At 45.1% G+C, this 20966-nt stretch overlaps 1 protein-coding gene and 1 pseudogene across 6 annotated transcripts in view; both read left to right on the top strand.

Annotated features, from left to right (window-relative positions):
* Positions 1-3296: 3296 nt before the first annotated feature.
* The window catches only part of Rabgef1 (RAB guanine nucleotide exchange factor (GEF) 1), a 42524-nt gene continuing 24854 nt past the window's right edge, over positions 3297-20966 (top strand). For 2 of the 6 annotated variants that reach the window (NM_001199059.1, NM_001359233.1), the window contains exons 1-2: positions 3297-3372; positions 18879-19064. In NM_001199059.1, coding sequence (NP_001185988.1) covers positions 18886-19064 — 179 coding nt within the window. In that variant the 5' untranslated portion in view covers positions 3297-3372; positions 18879-18885. Of the gene's footprint in view, positions 3373-3468; positions 3816-18657; positions 19065-20966 lie in introns of those variants that run through there. The other 4 variants (NM_001378873.1, XM_006504447.4, XM_006504446.4 and 1 more) reach the window with 4 other exon arrangements.
* On the top strand, positions 19871-20366 carry Ndufa12-ps (NADH:ubiquinone oxidoreductase subunit A12, pseudogene; annotated as a pseudogene).

The raw sequence follows: 20966 nt of genomic DNA on the forward strand, positions 1-20966 counted from the left end.
AGTGCCATAGCTATCAATAAATCGTCCATGCTGCTGTAAATATTCCCTATTTAAACCCAGTGGTTCAGCAAGCAGACTTGGGTGGTATAGTTTCTGTGCTCTATTTGGAGAGATATTTGGAGTGAAAAGTCATGCCTTCCCAAGAAAAGTCATGAAACCAACCTCTTTTTTTATTATTTATTTATTTATTTATCTATTTATTTTTTGAGACAGGGTTTCTCTGTGTAGCCCTGGCTGTCCTGGATCTCACTCTGTAGACCAGGCTGGCCTCGAACTCAGAAGTCTGCCTGCCTCTGCCTCCCAAGTTCTGGGATTAAAGGCATGTGCCACCACTGCCCAGCGTGAAATGAACTTTTTTGGTTTTTCGAGACAGGGTTTCTCTGTATAGCCCTGGCTGTCCTGGAACTCACTTTGTAGACCACGCTGGTCTCGAACTCAGAAATCCGCCAGCCTCTGCCTCCTGAGTGCTGGGATTAAAGGCGTGCGCCACCACTCCCGGCCAACGTGAACTTTTTAAAAATAATGTAATATGGTCTCATGTAGATAAAGCTGCCCTTACACTTACTATGCAGCTGCAACTCCTGTTCCTTCTGCCTCAGCCTCCTGTGAACTGGGATTCTAAGCATGTGCCATCAGATCTGTGAACTTTTTATATAAAGTCACTGAGCCAGCCATACGTGAACACAACTGCTGAACACATTGGTGGGGCTTAACAGAGAGGGAGTTAGGACAAAGTCAGGGAAGCTCTGCTGTAGGCTTCACATGCTATCTGTTGACATTCTCGGCTTGTGGATTGGTGGACACCACCGTTGGAATGTAAGAATGCATTCCAAAGATTTTTCCGGCTGGCCAGAAGGATGTTAAGTCAGAGACAGAATGAGTCTTAAACGGATATTCAACGGACCTAAAGACAGTCTGAGATATGGCTCTATAACATTCCAACTCTCCAAAACCAGTCTACAGAATCTTTAACACAAGGGTGGGTTTTTAGAGAACTTCACAAGGTAGACAACACTTATCTGCTGCCTCTAGCAGTCTTGAAGTGGGAACTAAGACTAGCTTCTGTTCATGCCTTCACTATTAATGCTGTGTAACACTGGCTAACTTAGCCGGGTGTGGTGGCGCATGTCTTTAATCCCAGCACTCGGGAGGCAGAGGCAGGCGGATTTCTGAGTTCGAGGTGAGCCTGGTCTACAAAGTGAGTTCCAGGACAGCCAGGGCTATTCAGAGAAACCCTGTCTCAAAAACAAACAAACAAACTCCAAAAACAAACAAACAAAACCAAAAAAACCCACTGACTAACTTATTTAATTTTTAGGTCTCAGCTATACCCCAATTTTTTTTTTTTTTAATTCTGATGATTGAACCTAGGTCCTCCAGAAGAAAGAGCTAGCCTTCTGTAGGTAGGAAAGGAAAAGGGCTCAGGGTGGAACTGCCCATAGTTCACACATATTTCTGTGAAAATATGTATCTATGTTTTAAATGAATGCTAAGAGTTCAAGCAGCGAGGCCAAGAACACCAGGGATGAGAAACAAAGATGTCTGCAATCCGGTTTGAGATAACCTGATGAAGCAAGCTCCCGGGCAGTTGGCACCAACCTGACTGTCCAGCTATCTTTCACTGATGCCAAAAGCTTTCCCCCCTTCAGTAGTAAATGTACAGGAGAGGCTTCCTCATGTTTCCTTACATTATGATTATTGTGTGTGGATGCCATGATACTTACATGGAGGTGAGTGGGCATCTTTGTTAGTTGGGTCTCTCCTTCTACTTTTTGTTGAAACCATTTATTTATTTTACGTACATTGGTATTTTGACTGCATGTGTGTCTGTGTGAGGGTATTGGATCCTCTGCAACTGGAGTTGCAGACAGTTGTGAGCTGCCATGTGGGTGCTGGGAATCGAACCCAGCTCCTCTGAAAGAGCAACCACCGTTCTTAACCACTGAGTCATCTCTCCATCCCCTCCTTCTTTTTTTTGTCAGGTCAGTTCCAGGATTTGGATTTAGGTTGTCAAGCCTGAATGGGAAACCTTTTACACACTGAAACATCTCTCTGGCCCTCTTTACTTGTAATCCTCTTTCATAAAACTCGCTTTCACCTCATTTGTCTGTGTCTTTCTTTAATCTTCATAGACCTTAAACATCCAACTTGGAGCCACTTCCCTAGGCCAACCTGACCCTGTCTGGCACCCTACAGCCTTGTGCCAAGCACAGCTGGGTCATGAAAGATCCTTTTATTCTCACAACTCCTGCATCATCATGTGCTCTCATTATAAAGCTATACCCCACAACCTTCCTTATATTTGCCCAGGCCAAGAACACTAGAGATGGGAACTCCTGAACTTCCTGTCTCCACCTAGCCAGGCTGGGATCACAGCCTAGTTGCTATTGGACCAATTTCCTTAAGATTCTCCTAAATTGAATCAGTTTCAAGTCCTGCTCTTAAAAAGAGCAAGCCAGGAGTGTTCATTTCTGTGGGCCATCTGCCCAGGTGACCAGGTTCTTTCTATGGACGAGTGCCCAGGAGTGAAAAACAAAATAGCAGAGTCAGAAAAGGTGAAAACAGGCATTTATTGAGACAGGGGTTAAAAAAAAAATTCTGCTGGGAACAGTGTTTTGTTTTTGTTTTTTGTTTTTTCCAGAGCTGAGAGCCAGTCTCACGGACTCTGGGTTGCTCATTTGTAGGGTTCATTCTGAATTCTCTCCTCCCCTATCCTATAACTTCATCTCCTCCACCCCGACGGTTCTTGGCCCAGGGAGATAACAAAAGCTAGTGAGGTGGCATGTCAACTGTCCAGTGGGAGCGTTATCTATCTTTACAGACAGGCAGTCATGTGCTAAACTTTTCCCTCTCGATCTTTTTCCTGACTATCTATTCCCTGCTAACTGCTCACTAGGGGAAAGGTGTGTTTGTATTTCCTTCTGGCGGCCGCATTCGCTAAGCGCTGGGAGATGTCTCCTGGTCCCAGACTTTGATGTCCCGTTTCGTGTATGGCTGTCCTCGGGGCTCCTTGTCGCCCTCAGGCTAATGCAAGCAGAAGCTGGTAGACGGAATGAGGAATGACAGGGGAAACCGCGGCTTCTCGCGAGTCACAGACACGTCAGCGAGGGCCTCACGGTCACTCGGTGTCCCCTGCCCTCAGGGACTGCCCCTTCGGGTGGACAGCCTCCGGAGCGTTGCAATCTTTTCCGGCCAGCCGCCAGCCAGTCCCCGGAAGTCCGAAGCGTCACGGAAATGACGCCACGCGTACGCACCGCGCGCGTGCTCGCGGTGCCGGGGGCGGGGCGTGCGGGGGCAGGGGCGGGGCAGGGAGCCGAGTGACTGAAGGGGCGCTGGGAGCGGCGGTCGGACGCCGGCGGAGCCGCGGAGCAGGTTCGGAGGGACGGGGGCTCCGGAGGCGCGTTCCCACACGGAGCGGGGCGGCGGCGGCGGTGTCCGGCCGCGCGCTGACCGGGGCCGCTCCGTTCCGCCTCTCAGCCGGGAGGGCGGGCGGGCGCATAGGGCCAGGCCGCCGGAGCTCTGCTGCTGCTCTCGGCCTCTCCAGCTCGGCCGAGTTCTTCCCAGCTCGGCGGGACTCGGGCTCCCGGGAGGACACGCTCCCCGGTCGTCGGCTGCCGCTCCGATCCTGTCCGAGTCCGGAGTTGTGGTTGCAGCCGGGCGGGTCCCATCCGGAGCCCGCGTGGGTCCCGGGGCTGGTGCGGCTGCTGTGGCGCGGGGTTTTGAATACTCGTCCCAGGTGCTAGAGGCCAAGGTTATGGGTGTCTCTGAATGAGAAGTCCTGAAGCTGAGGCAGGAGGATTGCCGCGAGTTTTGAGGTCAGCCCTCTGCCACTGAGGAAGACCCTTTTATGGAAAATAATAATAAAGGCAGTCCCTGATTCCGAGCTGTCTGGAAGGGAGAGCCAAGGGGATGTCCTTCCATCCCTTCGCGGAAGTTGGCTCCATAGAGGGAAGCGCCTTGGAGACTAGGTCATTGGCAGCTGGCTGTGTCTCAGAGCTGATGACCAACCTCTGTGGTTGGGAAATGTGTTGCTGGATGTGGTAGGCTCGGTCTGTCTGTGGAGTTTAGATGTGACACTGGCATAAGTTTTACAGCGTCACCTAGTTTTGTGGTAAGAGCCCCTATGGTCCCCCCACCCCCTGCCACCTCCTGGAAGTTAACTGTTGGGTCTTTTAACCTACAAACCTAGAATTACTTTTCAAAGGAAGACCCAATTAGTCACCCACTTCTGACATCCCAGTATTTGGAAATTGAGTCAGGAACAACAGTCTTGGGAGTTTTGACGTCAACGGGGCTATGTAGTGAGTTTGAGGCCAGCCTATACTACAGAGTAATATTCGATCCTCCCGCCCACCAGAGTCGCAGTTAAAAGAAAGAAGAGGCTAAAATAAAATGGTCTTGTCAAGCTTGTTACTGGGCGGTGGTGGCGGTGGCTCACACCTTTAATACCAGAATGCTGGAGGCAGAGACAGATCTCTATGAGTTTGAACAGGCCTGGTCTACAGAGTGAGTTCCAGGACAGTCCAGGCTACATAGACTGTTTTGGGGGGAGAAGAAGCTTGCTTGTTACTTGGTGATGACTGACTTTAAGGTTTACACATGTTAGATAGGGGCTGTTTAACTGAGCTACAGTCCCAGTTTCTATTCAGCCTCTGAGAGTTACTGTTTGGGGGGATTATTTATTTATTTTGATTTGTGTGTTTATTTTGGGGGACAGGGTCTCGCAATACAGCTTTGGCTGTGTAGATCAGGCGATCAGGCAAGACTCTGAACTTGGAGCATTCCGCCTGCCTAGGCCTCTCAAGTGGTGAGATTGCGGGTGTGGACCACTGCCTTGCCTGTCTTTTCTTTTGGTATGTGTGTTCACAGTGTGTGCATGTGGAGGCCAGAGGTTAGCAAATGTTAGCTATTTTCCTTGGTGTCATACTAGCCTTGACTTTCATTGAGACAGGCTCTTAGTGAACCTGGAGCTGGATTCACCTAGACTACTACTAGCTAGCCCACAAGCTACAGGGAACATTTTTTTGGTGTGGGGACTGGGGACCTGGTTCAGGTTCTCATGCTTGTGTGGCAAGTACTTTATTTTTGCCATTTATTTTGCCCCAGCCCCCCCTTTTGCCTTTGATGAAATGAAGTTGGAGTTTATTAAGAAACAGTTTTATTATAGAATTAAACCCCGGCTTTAAGGAAGAGAGAGACACTTTAAAGGACAGTATACCTCCAAGACATGTGTGTAAACTTCTTAAGAGTCTCCAAGATTTAGTGGTTCCTGATCAAAGGGTTAAGGTGCAGCCAGGATTTGAATCTTTACTTGCTTACAACATCTTGGCTGGAGAGTTAGCTCCCTGGTTGAGAGATCTGGCTGCTCTTGTACGGGATCCTGGTTTGGACGTGGTAGCTCACAACTGTCCAACTTCCAGATCCAGGGGATCTATGCCCTTTTCCAGGCTCCAGGGGTGCCAGTTTGCACATGATAGTGGACAGTAGAGATCCTTAAGGTGTAAAATGTTTGCCTAGTTTGCACCAAGGCCTTGGGTTTTATCCCCACCACGACAGAGAAAGAAAACAAAAATCTCCCACAGAATTTCATCATGGTGTGTGCTAGGCTAGAGCCCTGAGGATCAGAGCACCAGCCAACCTTTTGAAGTGTGGAGGATGGAAGAAGGGACCAGGAAATAAATACCTTCCCAAAGTGTTGAAAAATGTGTAACAGTTCAAACCAGTGAGCTGGAGTGGGAATTTTGGAGGCAGGTGAGTGTGTGTGTGTTGGGGAGCAGTGACCAGGAGAAGAGACCACCCAGCTACGTGAAGAATGCTGAAGGGCAGAGATGCCTGGGTGTGGGGCTTTTCTGTGCTGGTGACAGAGCCACGGGAGGGTATGAAGCAAAGTCATCCTTAGGTTAAGATAACTTCTAAGCAAACACACACACACACACACACACACACACACACACACACACAGAGGCTGCTGTATGGTTTAAGATGATTGTGTCCAAGGTAGTTCTGGGTTAGGGACTGTCTTTCTTGGCCATCTTTTCTGGTGATTAAGTATTTGAATTGAATCGTGTACTCATTACTAAGATTGACTCCCACTAACAGGAAATCTACTTTTATCTCTCCACTCTCAATTCATATTGGGTATTTATAGGTTCCATGGGTACTTGCTGACTGTGTGAGAGTAATCCCTGGACTTCTCCCAGTCTTTGGCTAGATACCATAGATTTTTTTTTTGTTTTGTTTTGTTTTTCAAGACAGGGTTTCTCTGTATAGCCCTGGTTGTCCTGGACCTCACTTTGTAGACCAGGCTGGCCTCAAACTCAGAAATCTACCTGCCTCTGCCTCCGGAGTGCTGGGATTAAAGGTGTGCGTCACCACGCCCGGCATATACCATAGAATTTTAAATCTTGACTGTGTACATTTAAATTTTGGTACTCGTTTCATTGGCTGTGAGATAAGCATCTCTAGAAGAGATGTCTGCAATCAACACCTATGTATCAGTAGAAGTGCTGCCAAGTGCCTTTCTTAGCCTGATAATAAAGTCACCCCAATAACATTGAGAGCGTCATGGAAAAGGCCAACCATTTTGGAAATCTTGCCCAATGCTCACAACACTGTATGAAGTAGTGTGTACAGGGGAAATGACTGTTGATCTTATCACGTTGATTACTATTTAACTGGTTATTTTTAATGTTTGAATAAAGTTCCCAAAACATTTTAAGAGGCTGTGTTCTAGCAAATCTGTAAGCCCAGCTACTCAGGAGGCTGAAGCAGAAGATTGCCAAAGCAGGCCAGCCTGGGCAACTTAGTGAGTCTCAATTAAAGTCACAGGAGAAGGTCTGGGCTGTCACTGCTGGTGGGGCACTTGCCTTCCATGCTGGATACTTTGATGGCTGCCTTTATCTTTTTTTTTAGTTATGTGTGCTCTGTGTATTTGTGTGTGGATGTAGGTACGTGCAAATGAGGTACCCTTAAAGACCGGAGGAGGCTGTCAGATCCCCTGGTGTGGTGCTGGGAATTAGACTTGGGTCTTCTAAGAGAGCAGTCCGTGCTCTTAACCCCTGAGTTGTCTCTCCGGTCCCATGCCTGTTTTCAGAGATTTCTGTTTTTAATGAAGCTCTTTCCACAGGGGTGGGAAGTCTAACTTTGCTTGTATAAGAGAAGTTTTCCTTGTTTTTGGTGACATACTTTACAGGCTTACAATCATCAGAACAGCCAATTATGGTGATTATGATCAGTTAATTAGATGTAACAGAAGTCATAAATCATGATGAGAGGGATAACCCTTGTGCATCTCCAGTAGGAATCAGAGAATGTACACACACTGAGCTGGGGTTCCTGGGCTGGCTACTGGGGGTATGTGGGGCACATGCTCTGCAAATCCTGTACCACTGATCTGCCCAACCTGCCCCAAGTCATAAGCCTTTTATTCCCAAATGATAGGGAGGAGATTGTTAAAGGGTCTGAAACAAGAATGTAGCCAGAGCCTTGAGTGAGGGCTCTAAGCATGGTGTGAGCCTTTGCCAGGCGCAGGACAGCTAAGATGGAACTGACTGAAATCTCTGTTGGTTTTTGTTTTTGTTATTATTATTATTTTTTTTGAAACAATGTCTCTATGTAGCTCTGGCTGTCCTGGAACTCACTATGTAGACCTGGCTTGTGCCACTACACCCCGTCCTGAGTAAAATCTGTGGACCGCTTTTCAAGTGAGTCTGCTGAGTTGTCATTCAACAAAGTCATTGTAACCGAATTTGGGGTATTTTAAGATTAAATGTGGGGACTAAAAATTAAAAATGGGGTGAGGGCTGGCGAGATTGCTCAGTGGTTAAGAGCACTTGCTAATCTTGGAGAGGGCTTGGGTTTGCGTGCAAGCACCCATACGGCAGCTCACAGCAACCTGTAACTCCAGTTCTAGAGAATTCAGATCTCTGGGCCTTGGTAAGCACCAGGCACACTCGTGGTACACATGCACGCATGCAGGCAAACACTCATACATATAAAAACAGATCTCTAAAAGTCATTTTTGTCATCAGTTTGTATGTGTGTGAGCATGCTCAGGACATGTGTGGAGGTCAGAGGACAAACCGTGGTGGTTGGTTTTCTCCTTCCACCATATGAGTTGAGTTCTTGGTGATCAAACTCAAATTGTTAGTGAGCAGGCATGTTTATTCAGTGGTCATCTCCCCAACCCTGAAAGAAAAATGAGGGTTATTTTTTTAGAATAAGCTGTGGGCCAGGACACTTGGGAGGCAGAGGCAGGCGGATTTCTGAGTTCAAAGCCAGCCTGGTCTACAGAGTGAGTTCCAGGACTACACAGAGAAACTCTTTCTCAAAAAAACAAAAAACAAAAAACCCAAAAAACAAACTGATTTTTTTTTAAGTTTTACATGAACTCTAAACTTTTTTTTTTTTTTTTTTTTTTTTTTTTGGTTTTTCGAGACAGGGTTTCTCTGTGTAGCCCTGGCTGACTGGAACTCACTTTGTAGACCAGGCTGGCCTTGAACTCAGAAATCCGCCTGCCTCTGCCTCCCAAGTGCTGGGATTAAAGGTGCCGGCAACTCTAAACATTTTTAAGAGTGTAATACTAGATGCATAATCCTTTATCGGCTTATGATTTTTATACCTCTCCTGCTACTGCTGCTCATCAGAAGTAGGAAATCGAGAGTTTTCAGATACCTGCTCATGTGGTATTTATTAGCATCTGTACTTGGGAATCTTAGCATGGAGGTAGCTCTGATAAAAGTACTTATTTGTATTAACCTATAGTTAGTAACCTGAAAGGTACTAAGGAGTGATTCTTTATATGGAAACTGTGCTGATCTTGTGTATTTTTATTCTTTTTGTTAGTTTGAGGTAGGTCTTCACTCTGTAGGTCAGTGTGGCCTTGAACTCACTCTGTAGACCAGGCTGACCTCTGTGATCCGTCTGCCTCTGCCTCACTGCGATTAAAGGGGTGTGCACTTGACCTTTTTTTAATTTTTATTTTTTGTAATTTCTATTTCTATTTCTTTCTTTTTTAAGTGTAGTGTAAAATAATGCCTTCCATGTGACTTTTTCATATATGTCTTATTGTACTTTGCTCATAATTTGGGGAATTTTTATATAGACTATATTTATAATTTTCCCTTGCTTTCAAGTTAAAAAATATATAATGACAGTATTTTATTTTTTGTAGTTCCTCTATAATAGCATATAGAATTTTCTAATTTTAGGTATACTGTTTACTAAAGCAGTTTCTTTTTCTATGGATGGCACTTTGGAGCACATTTAAAAGATGCTTTTAAAGATTGAGCTCAAAATGTTTATTAGTGGATGAAACTCCATTTGTGTTACACTATAATTTTACCAAGTAGAGCATACCTCTTGTACCACATCTTGTTCCAGAAAGGATTCTTAATGGCTTGTAAGGGCTTGCCCACCCTGCTCTGCTGCTGGTAACACACAGGGAGATGAGTGGCTGAGCGACTCAGAGTAAATGGAGAGTGAACTGGAGGATTAAGGGCCAGCTGTGTACCAAGTGCTTGGCTGACGTCTGAAGTGTCCGGGCCAGAGCTACAGAGGTGGCTTTGCTTGTTAGTAGCCAGTGGAGAAAGGAGTATAATGGTTTCGTGGCCTTGAAAGGTAATCAGAAACTCCTCAGCCCAGTCCTTCAGTTTCCACATGCCTTTTGGAAGGGTTGTGTGCTCTGTTGTGTGTCAGCTGAACTACTCCTGGTCTCATGATCCAAGAGTTTCCATCTTACAGTTCAATCAAGGGTCTGTTTTAGATGGCTAAGATAAGCTTGTACAGTCTCTTAATACCCTCAAGTATTTTTTCGGCTTATACTTTGATCTCGTGCTGTCTGGAAAATGCCTTGAATAGATGTATTTTATGGTGTCGGACAGTCAGAACCATGTGCATTATCGTGCGCGTGTGTGTGTGTGTGTGTGTGTGTGTGTGTGTGTGTGTGTGTGTGTGTGTGTGTGTTTTGGATGGATGGACAAGGTTGACATCCCAGCAGGAGATAGGCTGAAAGGATAGCAAACGAGTGAGAATTCCTTTCTAGATGCAGGTTTTGAGATAGAAGCAGGCTTTGAGATTCCAGCGTCAGCACAGAGCATTAGCTTGAAAAGTGTACACAGAGGATTTATGTTTAAGGTGGGAACAGGTCCACTCATCTCAGGCTAGGAAGTCTTAGGAAGTCGCTGTGTCCTCCACACTGGAAGGTTACTTTTTCAGGAACACTAGTTAAGATTTCCACAGTGCCAGCATGGTTGGTGTAGCCAGGAGCCGGTTCTTGCTTATCCTTAGTAAGCAGTAGGCGGGACCACCCTTGTCTAGATACAGTTGTGTGATGTTGTAACTTCTTCATTGCATTTCCATCACACTTTTACGTTTTTAAAATGTGCCCTGAAGAATGAGTTGGACCAGTGGCCAAAGCTTTGACTGCAATAGGGTAACCCAAATGAGAATTATAAAGACAGGAAGAATTGAAGGCAAGAGGTGGACTAGAATTCACCACAGGTCTGGTGTGCAGTGCTCTCAGTATTGTCATCGTGTGCACCGGCCCCTGACCTCCAGCCTCAGCAGTGCATTAAGAGAAGAAAGGAAAAAACCAAAGTTCTTTATAGGAAATAGACCGAGATGATATGCTTGCCTTCTGTGTAGCAAATTATGTTTCAGTCAGTGAAAATTTGTTAGCTGCTGTACTTGGAACCTAGTGTGGCAAGTGTGTGGAGTCTGCAGAGGGTTTCAGGTACTGTCCAGCCATGGATGGCTCACTTTTAATACTATTGGTGAGATTTGGATGGTAACATGCTTTCAAGCCCACATGCTAACCCGATCTTCTAGAATACTTTATTATGTTATTACTTGCCCTACAAACTAGAATGTGTTATGATAGAGACAATGTGAAGTAGCCTATTTAGCCATATATTATATGTTTTGTGGTCCTGGGGGGTCAAACGCAGTACTTAGTACTTTTTAGGCAAGTGCTATACCTCTGCACTACACTCCCAGCCCCACCCCCACGTTTATTCCATTTTCTTTCTAATTTCTTTTTTAAAAATTGTATTGTATGTGAATGGGTGTGTTTGCCTGTATGTATGTGCATGCAAGGCTGGAAGATACTGGATCCTCTGGAGTTGGAGTTACAGGCAGTTTTTAGGTGGGACTATCCCTGTCTAGATACCATGTGAGTGCTGGGAACAGAACCCAGCTAGGTCCTCTGCAAGATCAGCAAGTGCTCTTAACCTCTAAGTCATCTCTTCAGCTCCCTGTAATTATTCTTGTAAAAACATTATTTTTACATGTCTGAGTGTGCTTGTGAGTTCTAGAAGATGAACTGAAATCATCAGGCCTGTCCTGCAAATGCCCTCACCTGCTGAGACATCTCCCTAGCCTAATAACTTCTTATTCATTCTTTGCTTTTCTGACAAAGGTTTTGCTAGTTAATTCAATATGCCCTTGAACTTGCAATCTTCCTCTTTAGCCTTCCAAGTGTTTGGCTTATAGGCTTGTGTGACTGGCTTGCTTTCCCCTCCCCTCTCCTCCCCTCCCCTCCCCTCCCCTCCCCTCCCCTCCCCTCCCCTCCCCTCCCCTCTCCTCTCCTCCCCTTGCATTTATGATGGTGCTTTAAACCTTGATATCTCACAGTTTCTAGCTTTTCAGTTCTTAGCAAGAGGTTGTCACAGGCTTCTGTCACACTCAGAAAAGGGCATCCCAGGCTGGAGAGATGGCCCAGCTCTATGAGCACTGGCTGATCTTGAGGACTTGGGTTCAATTCCCAGCATCCACATGGTGGTTTACAAGTACCTGTAACTCTAGCTCCAGAAAGCCTGTCTTTTTCTAGCTTCTGTGATGCATAGGCATTACTCCTATTGAAAAAATAAAAATAATTGAAAAAGAAAAGGGCATCCCCTGCTGGTCAGGAGAGAAGAGTCGCTTCACAACTGGCAGTGCTTTCCAGGGTGGTTCCCATTAGCATCGCCCAGGGCTTGGATAAGCTCAGACTCTCAGACGCTGTGACACGGAAGTGTATGAGAAAGGTGAAATGGCTGGAGCAGAACTGAGCCAGATAGCACTGGAGACAGCCCTCCTGTGGGGAGATGCTTTATGCAGTGTGACGTGCTGCTGCTCAGGTGGAGCCACATCTGCTGCTCTGGTACTTAGTAATGGTCCATTTGAGTGCTGACTGCTTCTCTGGAAGAGTCTTGAGAGTGGACGACAGTTGGCTAGCACGTGTGGGTTATTTGGAGCATGCTCAGATTAGAGCCCTAACTTTGCTCGAGGGAGGAGGATCTGGCTGGGCCCAGCAGAGGATGGTGCTTGGAAGGCCTGAAGAAAGCTGCTCCGATAGCTCAGTTCACTCCCGGATTGTGTCCTGTGGGTCTGATTATCTTTTGGGATTACTTGCACAGGGTAGTGTTTACATACTTTGTTTTGTAACAGTTAACACGGAAACTCTGATGTCAATTGTCTGCACGGTATACTGCTTTTAGAAGGAATGTGTATCATGAGGGAAGTTGGTAAAACCGGTATACAGATCTGAAATGCCATGTCTTTGTGTGATGGTGCCCTCATAACATAAAAGAAGGCTACAAAATCATTCAAGCCAGGTAGTGGTAGTGGTGCATGTCTTTAATCCCAGCTCTTGAGAGGCAGAGGCGGGCGAATTTTTGAGTTCAAGGCCAGCCTGGTCCACAGAGTGAGTTCCAAGACAGCCAGGGCTACACAAAAAACAAAACCAAAATCAAAAACAACTCAAAAAGCGGGGCGTGGTGGCGCATGCCTTTAATCCGAACACTCAGGAGGCAGAGGCAGGCGGATTTCTGAGTTCGAGGCCAGCCTGGTCTACAAAGTGAGTTCTAGGACAGCCAGGGCTACATCGAGAAACCCTGTCTCGAAAAAAGCCAAAAAAAAAAAAAAAAAAAAAAAAACCCAAAACAAAAAACCAAGCAAACAGGATAATTAAAAAAGAGGACCTGGGAATCAAAGGGAAATTTTAGAGATATAGACACAGGAGCAGAAAATATCAGTGGTTACATTAGTAAAAATTGTTAATCAGGTGCTAAAGAACTGGCTCAGTAGTTAAGAGCATGTACTGCTGTTACAGAGAACATCTACCACCCATGTTGGGAACATACAAGTACCTGTAGCTCCAGCTCCCTGGGACCCGACAGCCTTTCCTGGCCTCCTTGAACACTCACACTCACCTGTGCACAGGACACCCCCCCCCCCACACACACACATCACATAGCTAAAAATAAAATGTAAAGACAAATAGCAGTAACAGTGGCTAACTGTTGATTGACAAAAGCTAAAAAGTTTTCTAACACTGCCGAGGCTGTGGGAAGTGAGTTCCCTTATCCCATGAGTGGCAAGCATCGCCTTTTCAAAATGTCAAGTGCACATGTTAGGCTTTCCCCTTGTGTTTCCAGGAGGCTGCTCCAGTTTACAAAGAACCTGCCCATGTCCTTGTCCTGCACAGCTGCCAGCCAATCTCAGGCTTTTTGTTAATATTATCTCTCTGTATACTAAAATACCTCATTGTCACATGTAAATGTTAGTTTCCACTCTTCTTTTTGCCTACCTATTTTTGTCACAGGTGAGGCCATTTTAAAACTAGATGGACATTTAAATTTGTGTATTCAAATTTCACTTCCTTCTTGATTTTCCCCTAGCTTCTAGGTATAGAAGTTTTGTGAATTCTGTCACCCTTCTGTCTCTCTTGAAAGTGTTTAAGTTGTACCAGGTGTGGTGTGGACATCTGTCATCCCATCATGTGGGAGACTGAGTTAGGACTGTAGGCCAGCTTGAGTTACATAGTGTGACAAATTGAAAACTGTCCTCTTATTAAAAAAGAAAAGCTGGCTGTGGTGGTGTACACATTGGTCCCAGCAGAGGCAGGGTGTCCCTGAGTTCATGAATTATGTGTCTATGTGTTTGTCTATGCACGAGTGCAGGCGCCCGGAGTGGAGTGGAAAGCATCAGATCCCCTGCAACTGGGGTCAGGTGGTTATGAGCGTCTGTGTGGGTGCTGGGAATCAAATCCAGGATCTCTGCAGGAGCAGCCACTGAGTCACCTCTCCGTCCTCTTAACTGGTTTTTCCAGTTATTTTGAGAGATGTCAGATCGCTGACTGGTTATTTACAACTGTTTACTTAAAACATTCCTTTCTCCTCCTTCCCTTAATATTATGTGTTATGGTATATTAGAATTCATTTGGGGGTTTTGTATTTTTTCTCTTTTTGGATTTTTTTCGAGACAGGGTTTCTCTGTGTAGCCCTGGCTGTCCTGGAACTCACTCTGTAGACCAGGCTGGCCTGGAACTCAGTAATCCGCCTGCCTCTGTCTCCCAAGTGCTGGAATTAAAGGCGTGCACCACCACTACCAGGCCGGTTTTGTATTTTTTTAGTGATTTGTCTAAGTTTAGACTGTTTAACTAGTATGCAGGAAAAAATTCAGAAAATGAATTTAGAAAGTTAAACACTGTGCTATTTATTGTTGCTGAATCATTTTCCTGAGTTCCAAAAAGTCTTGAGAATTCTGTTATCTGTAGTAAATGTACAGAGTTTGGAACCTATGTTATTTTACTAATGCTTTATGTGTATTTTATTCAGTGATACTGTATGTATTACTAAGTACAGCCTTACCATTAAAGCTTTCTTTATTTCTATTTTTTGTCTTTTGTAGTTAAGGCTGATCTTGCACATGGAACCTTCCTGCCTCAGCTTCCCAAGTTCTAGTAATATAGGTGTATCTATGATCATTGCTTTTTATATCAGTGTTTTTACATTGGCCACATAATTTTCCAATTAAAATATTTTCTAGATGTTTTTACATATTGATAGTACTGTGAGGTATTTTATACATCTTATTATCAAAGTAGTTGTTAGAGTTCCATAGATTTCATGTACACATACAGGGCTTGTTTCTTAAACATGGGTTGTTGGTGTAAGCAGGATGGTGGTGGTGCATCTCAGAGCGTGGGAGGCAGAGGCAGGCGGATCTCTGAATTCATGTACAGAGAGAGCTCCTGGGCAGCCTGGGAGAATCAGAGAAACCCTTTCTCAAAAAACAAAGCAAAGAAAGAGTAGTTAGTCAATATGAATAGTGTTTCTTCCTTTGGGTCTTGGCTGTATCCTGCCCATGTGAAACATTAAGATCCACAGAGCTTTTGTTTATTGTAGTGGCCCACATGACTGTCAGTATGTGAATGTTGAATCCACGAGTAAGAACTCTAAAGGTATGTTGGGTTGTGGCTCCCACTTATAATGCCAGCACTCAGGGCTCTTGAGGCAAGAGGATTGCTATGAGTTTGATATCAGTATGGACTTCAGATTCGGACCTTCTCAGAAAACCCAAACAACGAAAAAAAGAAGCTATTTAAAGTCAGCTGGACTATTTACACCCCCTCAGGATGAAGGGGAATGCCATTGTCAGCGTTAATGTCGTTTATGATAGGTGTGGGTAATGCTCCATGCTGGTGGAGTTGTTGTTTGTTTTTGTTTTGACAGTGCTGGGTCTTGAATCCAGAGCTTGAGTAATTTAGGCAAGTGCTTTATCACTGAGCTGTACCCCTAGCCCCATCCGATGGCTTCTTGTTTTGCTTTAATGGCTGGAGGTGTGAATGGCTTCCTGGGTACTGCTTCCTGGAAATATTAAGGACAGTGAAGGACTGGAACTTTTGCTCTGCTTAGAAGTAGCAAGTGAGCACGCCAAAGTCGATGGGTACAGGCAGAAGACCTGAGACTCCTGTAACGGGAGCAAAGGGACCCGCGCTTCAGGATGTCAGCAGAATAGGCTCTGTTACAGCCAGTGCATTTGCCCCACAAGTCCCGTGCAGGCAGTCACAGCTAAGAGTCCAAGGTGAAGGAACCCAGATTTCATGAGCGTATTAGTCTGTTGACTGGTACAGGGAGGGGCATGGTGCACTCATTTGACTGCACGGTGAACACTCTCCCACTGCTCTGGGAAAAGCCCTTTTCTCTCTTCTTTTTTCCTTTTATTTGCTTTATGTGTATATTTGTGGATGTACCTTATATAGAGGTCAGAAGGCAACTTGCTGGAGTCTGTTCTCTCCTTTCACCACTTCAGACCCTGGGATTGTCAGGCTGGCAGCAGGCTCCTTTATCTGCTGAGTTATCTTGCCAGCCCAGCCCATTCAGGGTCACAGAATGTAGCTCTAAATGGCACAAGCTCACTATGTATACCAGTCTGGCCTGCCTGTTCCTCCCAAGTGCTCCAAGGTGTGTGCTACCACATCTGGCAAATACATTTTTACAAAATAAGGTGGATAGCAATTGAAGAAAGCATTCTATCTGACTTCAACCTCTGGCTTCCACACACGGGCACACATATGTGTACCTATTTACACACTCATATAAAGACATACATATATCATACATACATAAAATAGATCCCTACCAGTGGATCTGTATATGTGCCAAAGAATGCACTGAGACCAGACCCTCCGATGTTTTCTGGGGCCACTTCATGTTGCCTTTGTATACACAGGTTCTGCCCCCTTAAAACCAATGCCCCACTGACCAGAGAGATTTGAGCACACTTTGGCTGAATATTAAGGTATGCAGATACAAGGTAAACCTTAGAAGGAAGTCAGACAACACAAAGCCAAAAGCAGATCTCAGCTTCATAGCTGCACTCATGTGGGTGCAGAGAAAAAGACCTGAGACTTTGAGCTCACATTTTGGCTAGCCCAACTGACTAGCAAATTCCAGGGATCGCCCTGTCTCTGTGCCCAGCACTAGACTTACAGGTATTCATTGCCATTCCCAGCTCTTAGGCGATGCCGGGGATTGGACTGAGGTCCTTATGCTCGTGCAACAGTTACTGTATCTATTGAGCCATTTCCGCAGGACCGGTTTTAATCACTCTTTACTGTTGATTTGGATAGTGCCTTCATTGTGCTATGATAATTTTCCATCATTGTAACAAAACACATGAACTAAGAATTCATAAGAATAAAGGGAGGTGTCATGACGGGCAGCAAAACGATCCTTGAAGAGGTAGGAATGTAAACTTGGCTCAGCCTGACTTAGTCATCCAGGCTGGGTCAAACTTTGGGAGTCTGATACTTGGTGGCTTATTGCCTTGAATACTTGGACATAGTACAATTTGGAAAACTGTTTCCTGGTGTAATACAATCCCTGGTGCACAAGGAGACATAATTATAATGAAACTCATCTAAAAGTACATGTCATTTCTTTTAAGAAGATAGGTTCTAGAGATGGCTACCTGCGTTAGCTAGGACCTAGGGGTGATCTAGCATGGTCTCCGTCACACATTTAGCATAGTGGTCATTTGGGCTATTAGCCTCCTCTGGTCCTGGTTGTGGGAGCTTGGTATGGCCTGGTCCTACAGATAATACAGATTACCAGGCTATTCACCTCCAATTTGCAGTCTTCTGAATGGAAAAAAGGCTATATATAATGGATAGGTGTCTTAGTCAGGGTTTCTATTCATGACCAAGAAGCAAGTTGGGGAGGAAAGGGTTTATTTGGCTTACACTTCCATACTGATGTTCATCAACAAGGAAGTCAGGACTGGAACTCAAACAGGTCAGGAAGCAGGAGCTGATGCAGAAGCCGTGGAGGGATGTTCTTTACTGGCTTGCCTCCCCTGGCTTGCTCAGCCTGCTCTCTTATAGAACCAAGACTACCAGCCCAGAGATGGTCCCACCCACAAGGGGCCTTTCCCCCTTGATCACTAATTGAGAAAATGCCTTACAGTTGTATCTCATGGAGGCATTTCCTCAACTGAAGCTCCTTTCTCTGTGATAACTCCAGCTGTGTCAAGTTGACACAAAACTAGCCAGTGCAATAGGTGTTCCTATAAACACTTTAAGGTGGCTTCCTCAGCTCTGTGAAATGCTGTCTCATTATGGTTTTGATTAATTCCAATACTTTCATGTGTTTTCTGACAATTAAATGTTTATTTCTAGATAAACACTCTATAAGCTAGGTGGGCCTAGAACTTGCAGTCTTCCTGCTTCAGACTGGTGGAATTACAGGCATGTGCCAACATTCTTGCTCTTTATTAGTCATGTTTGCTTGTTGAGACAGGGTGACCTAGAACTCAGAGATACACCTGCTTTTGTCTTCTGAGTGATAGGAGGCATGCACTGCCATACCCAGCTTGTTGGCCATTATAAGAAGTATTTTATTAATCTTGCTTGTGTATTTATATGCCACTGCACACCACAACATTTGGAAAGTTGCTTTCCAATGCTTTTACCATGTAGGTCCCAGGGTTCAAACTCAGCTTATCAACCTTGGTGACAGAAATCTTTAGCTGCCAAACCATCTCAGCTCTACCCCCTTTCTGGTGTGTTTATTGAGACAAGGTCTTATTGTCTGTTGGACACTTTTGTGTATTCTATCTTGTTGCTTTGTCAGTGTCCTTTAGATATTTTGGATTTAACCTTTTCTATGGAGGTTGGAAAGGTCTTCTCCCATTCTGTAGGCGGCCTCTTTACTCAGTTGATTGCTTTGTTTGTTGTGCAGAAGTTTGCTGTTGTGCCCTTTGTCTGTTTTTGTTGCTTCTGTTACCTGTGCTTTTGGCGTATTGAAGAAGTCCTTGCCAGTGTTAGGAGGCTTTTCTTCTAGGAGTTTAAAGCTTCATGCTTAGGTCTTTAATCCAGTATTAGTCTCTTAAGGTGCTCTGTGAATTTCAGACCTCAGATGAAGTCGTTCTTTACTATGACTCTACTTGAATTTGCGTGTTTAACTTTGGTTTTTCTACTTTCTTCTCTCCTTCTGTTCTTTCTCCCCTATGGCTTGAAGATCTCAGACTCATTTGTATTTTGCTTTATAAATGTTGTATTTTAATAGTATGGAAGTAAATTAATTTTCAGTGCTTTTTCACTCCTTGGTTATCAGGAAGAAGATGAGCCTGAAGTCCGAACGCAGGGGAATTCATGTGGATCAATCTGAGCTCCTGTGCAAGAAAGGATGCGGTTACTACGGCAACCCTGCCTGGCAGGGTTTCTGCTCCAAGTGCTGGAGGGAGGAGTACCACAAGGCCCGGCAGAGGCAGATCCAAGAGGACTGGGAACTGGCAGAACGGTAAATGACCTCACAAGCTATGTGGAGGTGGGGTGTGGTCACCAAGACACATCCGGGTACACAGCCTGCCATGCCCAGGCATGCTTATCTAGAGTTCTAGTCATCCTATAGAACTTCTGAACACCACTGAAAGATTTGTTTGTATGTGTGTCACATGTGTGTGGGGACCTGCAGAGGTTAGAAGTGGGAGTCACATTCTCTAGAGCTGGAGTTACAGGTGAATTTGGATCTTTTGATATGGGCCTTGGGAACTAAACTCTGCTCTCTGACTGTCTCTCTAGCCTGGTGTGTGTGTGTATGAATTGAACTTGGTTCCTTGTTGCAGGATATTTGATCACACTGTGAACCTCAAGATTGTGTTATTTACTGAAAATAACTGTTGGGCTGGCAAGATGGCTCAGCCTGTAAGAGTACTGATCGCTCTTTCTGAACATCCTGAGTTCAAAGCCCTTGCAACCACCCGTAATGAGATCTGACGCCCTCTTCTGGAGTGTCAGAAAACAGCTGTAGTGTACTTATGTATAATAATAAATAAATCTTAAAAAAAAAAAAAGGGCTGGAGAGATGGCTCAGTAGTTAAGAGCACTGACTGCTTGCTCTTCCAGAGGTCCTGAGTTCAAATCTTAGCAACCACATGGTGGCTCAATCTGTAATGGGATCTGAAGCCCCCTTCTGGTGTGTCTGAAGAAAATAATAAATAAATCTTTTTTTAAAAAAGTACTGTTTCTAGTTAAGGTGTGCGTTCAGCCTTTAGCAAACACCTTTAATCCCTCTATAATACAGACACACCCTTAGTATACACCTTTAGCAGGTCACCGGCCACGGCGGCCTGCGGGGCCTCCTACGGGTTTTCTTCAGGGCAAATGATATAAGGATTGGTACACTGGTGGGAGAAGACAAATATGGGAATAAATACTACGAAGACAACAAGCAATTTTTTGGCCGCCACCGATGGGTCATCTACACCACCGAGATGAACGGCAAAAACACATTCTGGGATGTGGATGGAAGCATGGTGCCTCCTGAGTGGCACCGCTGGCTTCACTGCATGACTGACGACCCTCCGACGACTAATCCACCGACTGCTCGTAAATTCATCTGGACAAACCATAAATTCAATGTGTCTGCCACTCCAGAGCAATACGTTCCTTATTCCACCACTAGAAAGAAGATTCATGAATGGGTCCCACCTTCGACACCTTACAAGTGACCGCAGTGAAGACTGTTCCTGCACTTTCAGGCTAGTTAGTGCAGGACCATCCTAGCAGCTGGCCATGAACTTGATTAAAATTGTTTGACCTAAAAAAAAAAAAAGAAAGTGATATCTAATTGAGAGGCAGACAGTGATGAGTCAGAGAAAGATTTGACAGAATAGGATGTGCCCAACTCTCACGAGACGAGTGAGGAAAGGGAAGCTATTTAAGGGAGAGACAGACAGTAAAGGAAGAGGAGAGTACAGTACAGGAATACAGTAGAGTTCCTAGAGGACAGTGCAGCAGAGTGGAGAGGGAGAAGGAGAGCAGCAGTATTACTGGGACAATTGAACAAAGACAGGTTGGAGAGAGAGAGAGAGAGAGAGAGAGAGAGAGAGAGAGAGAGGAGAGATTGAATGAGTCAGCTTGGAGAGGAGTTTGAGCCTGAACAGCTGAGTCCAGAAAGAACTAGGAAAAGGTAAGCTTATTCAAAAGCAAGTCTCAGAGACTGGAAACATTCTAGGCCTAGATAAGATTGTACAAAGGCTAGAAGCTTACAGGACTCGGGCTAGGTTAGCAGTAAGCCTGCCAGACAACAATTATAACAGGCAAATAAAAGTTCCTTTTACAGGTCCTCTGCAAAACAGTATGTGCTCTTAACTGCTGAGCCATCTCTCCAGCCCCATAACATGCACATGTTCATATAGTA

This window comes from Mus musculus, chromosome 5, assembly GCF_000001635.26.
Source record: "Mus musculus strain C57BL/6J chromosome 5, GRCm38.p6 C57BL/6J".
NCBI lineage: Eukaryota > Metazoa > Chordata > Mammalia > Rodentia > Muridae > Mus > Mus musculus.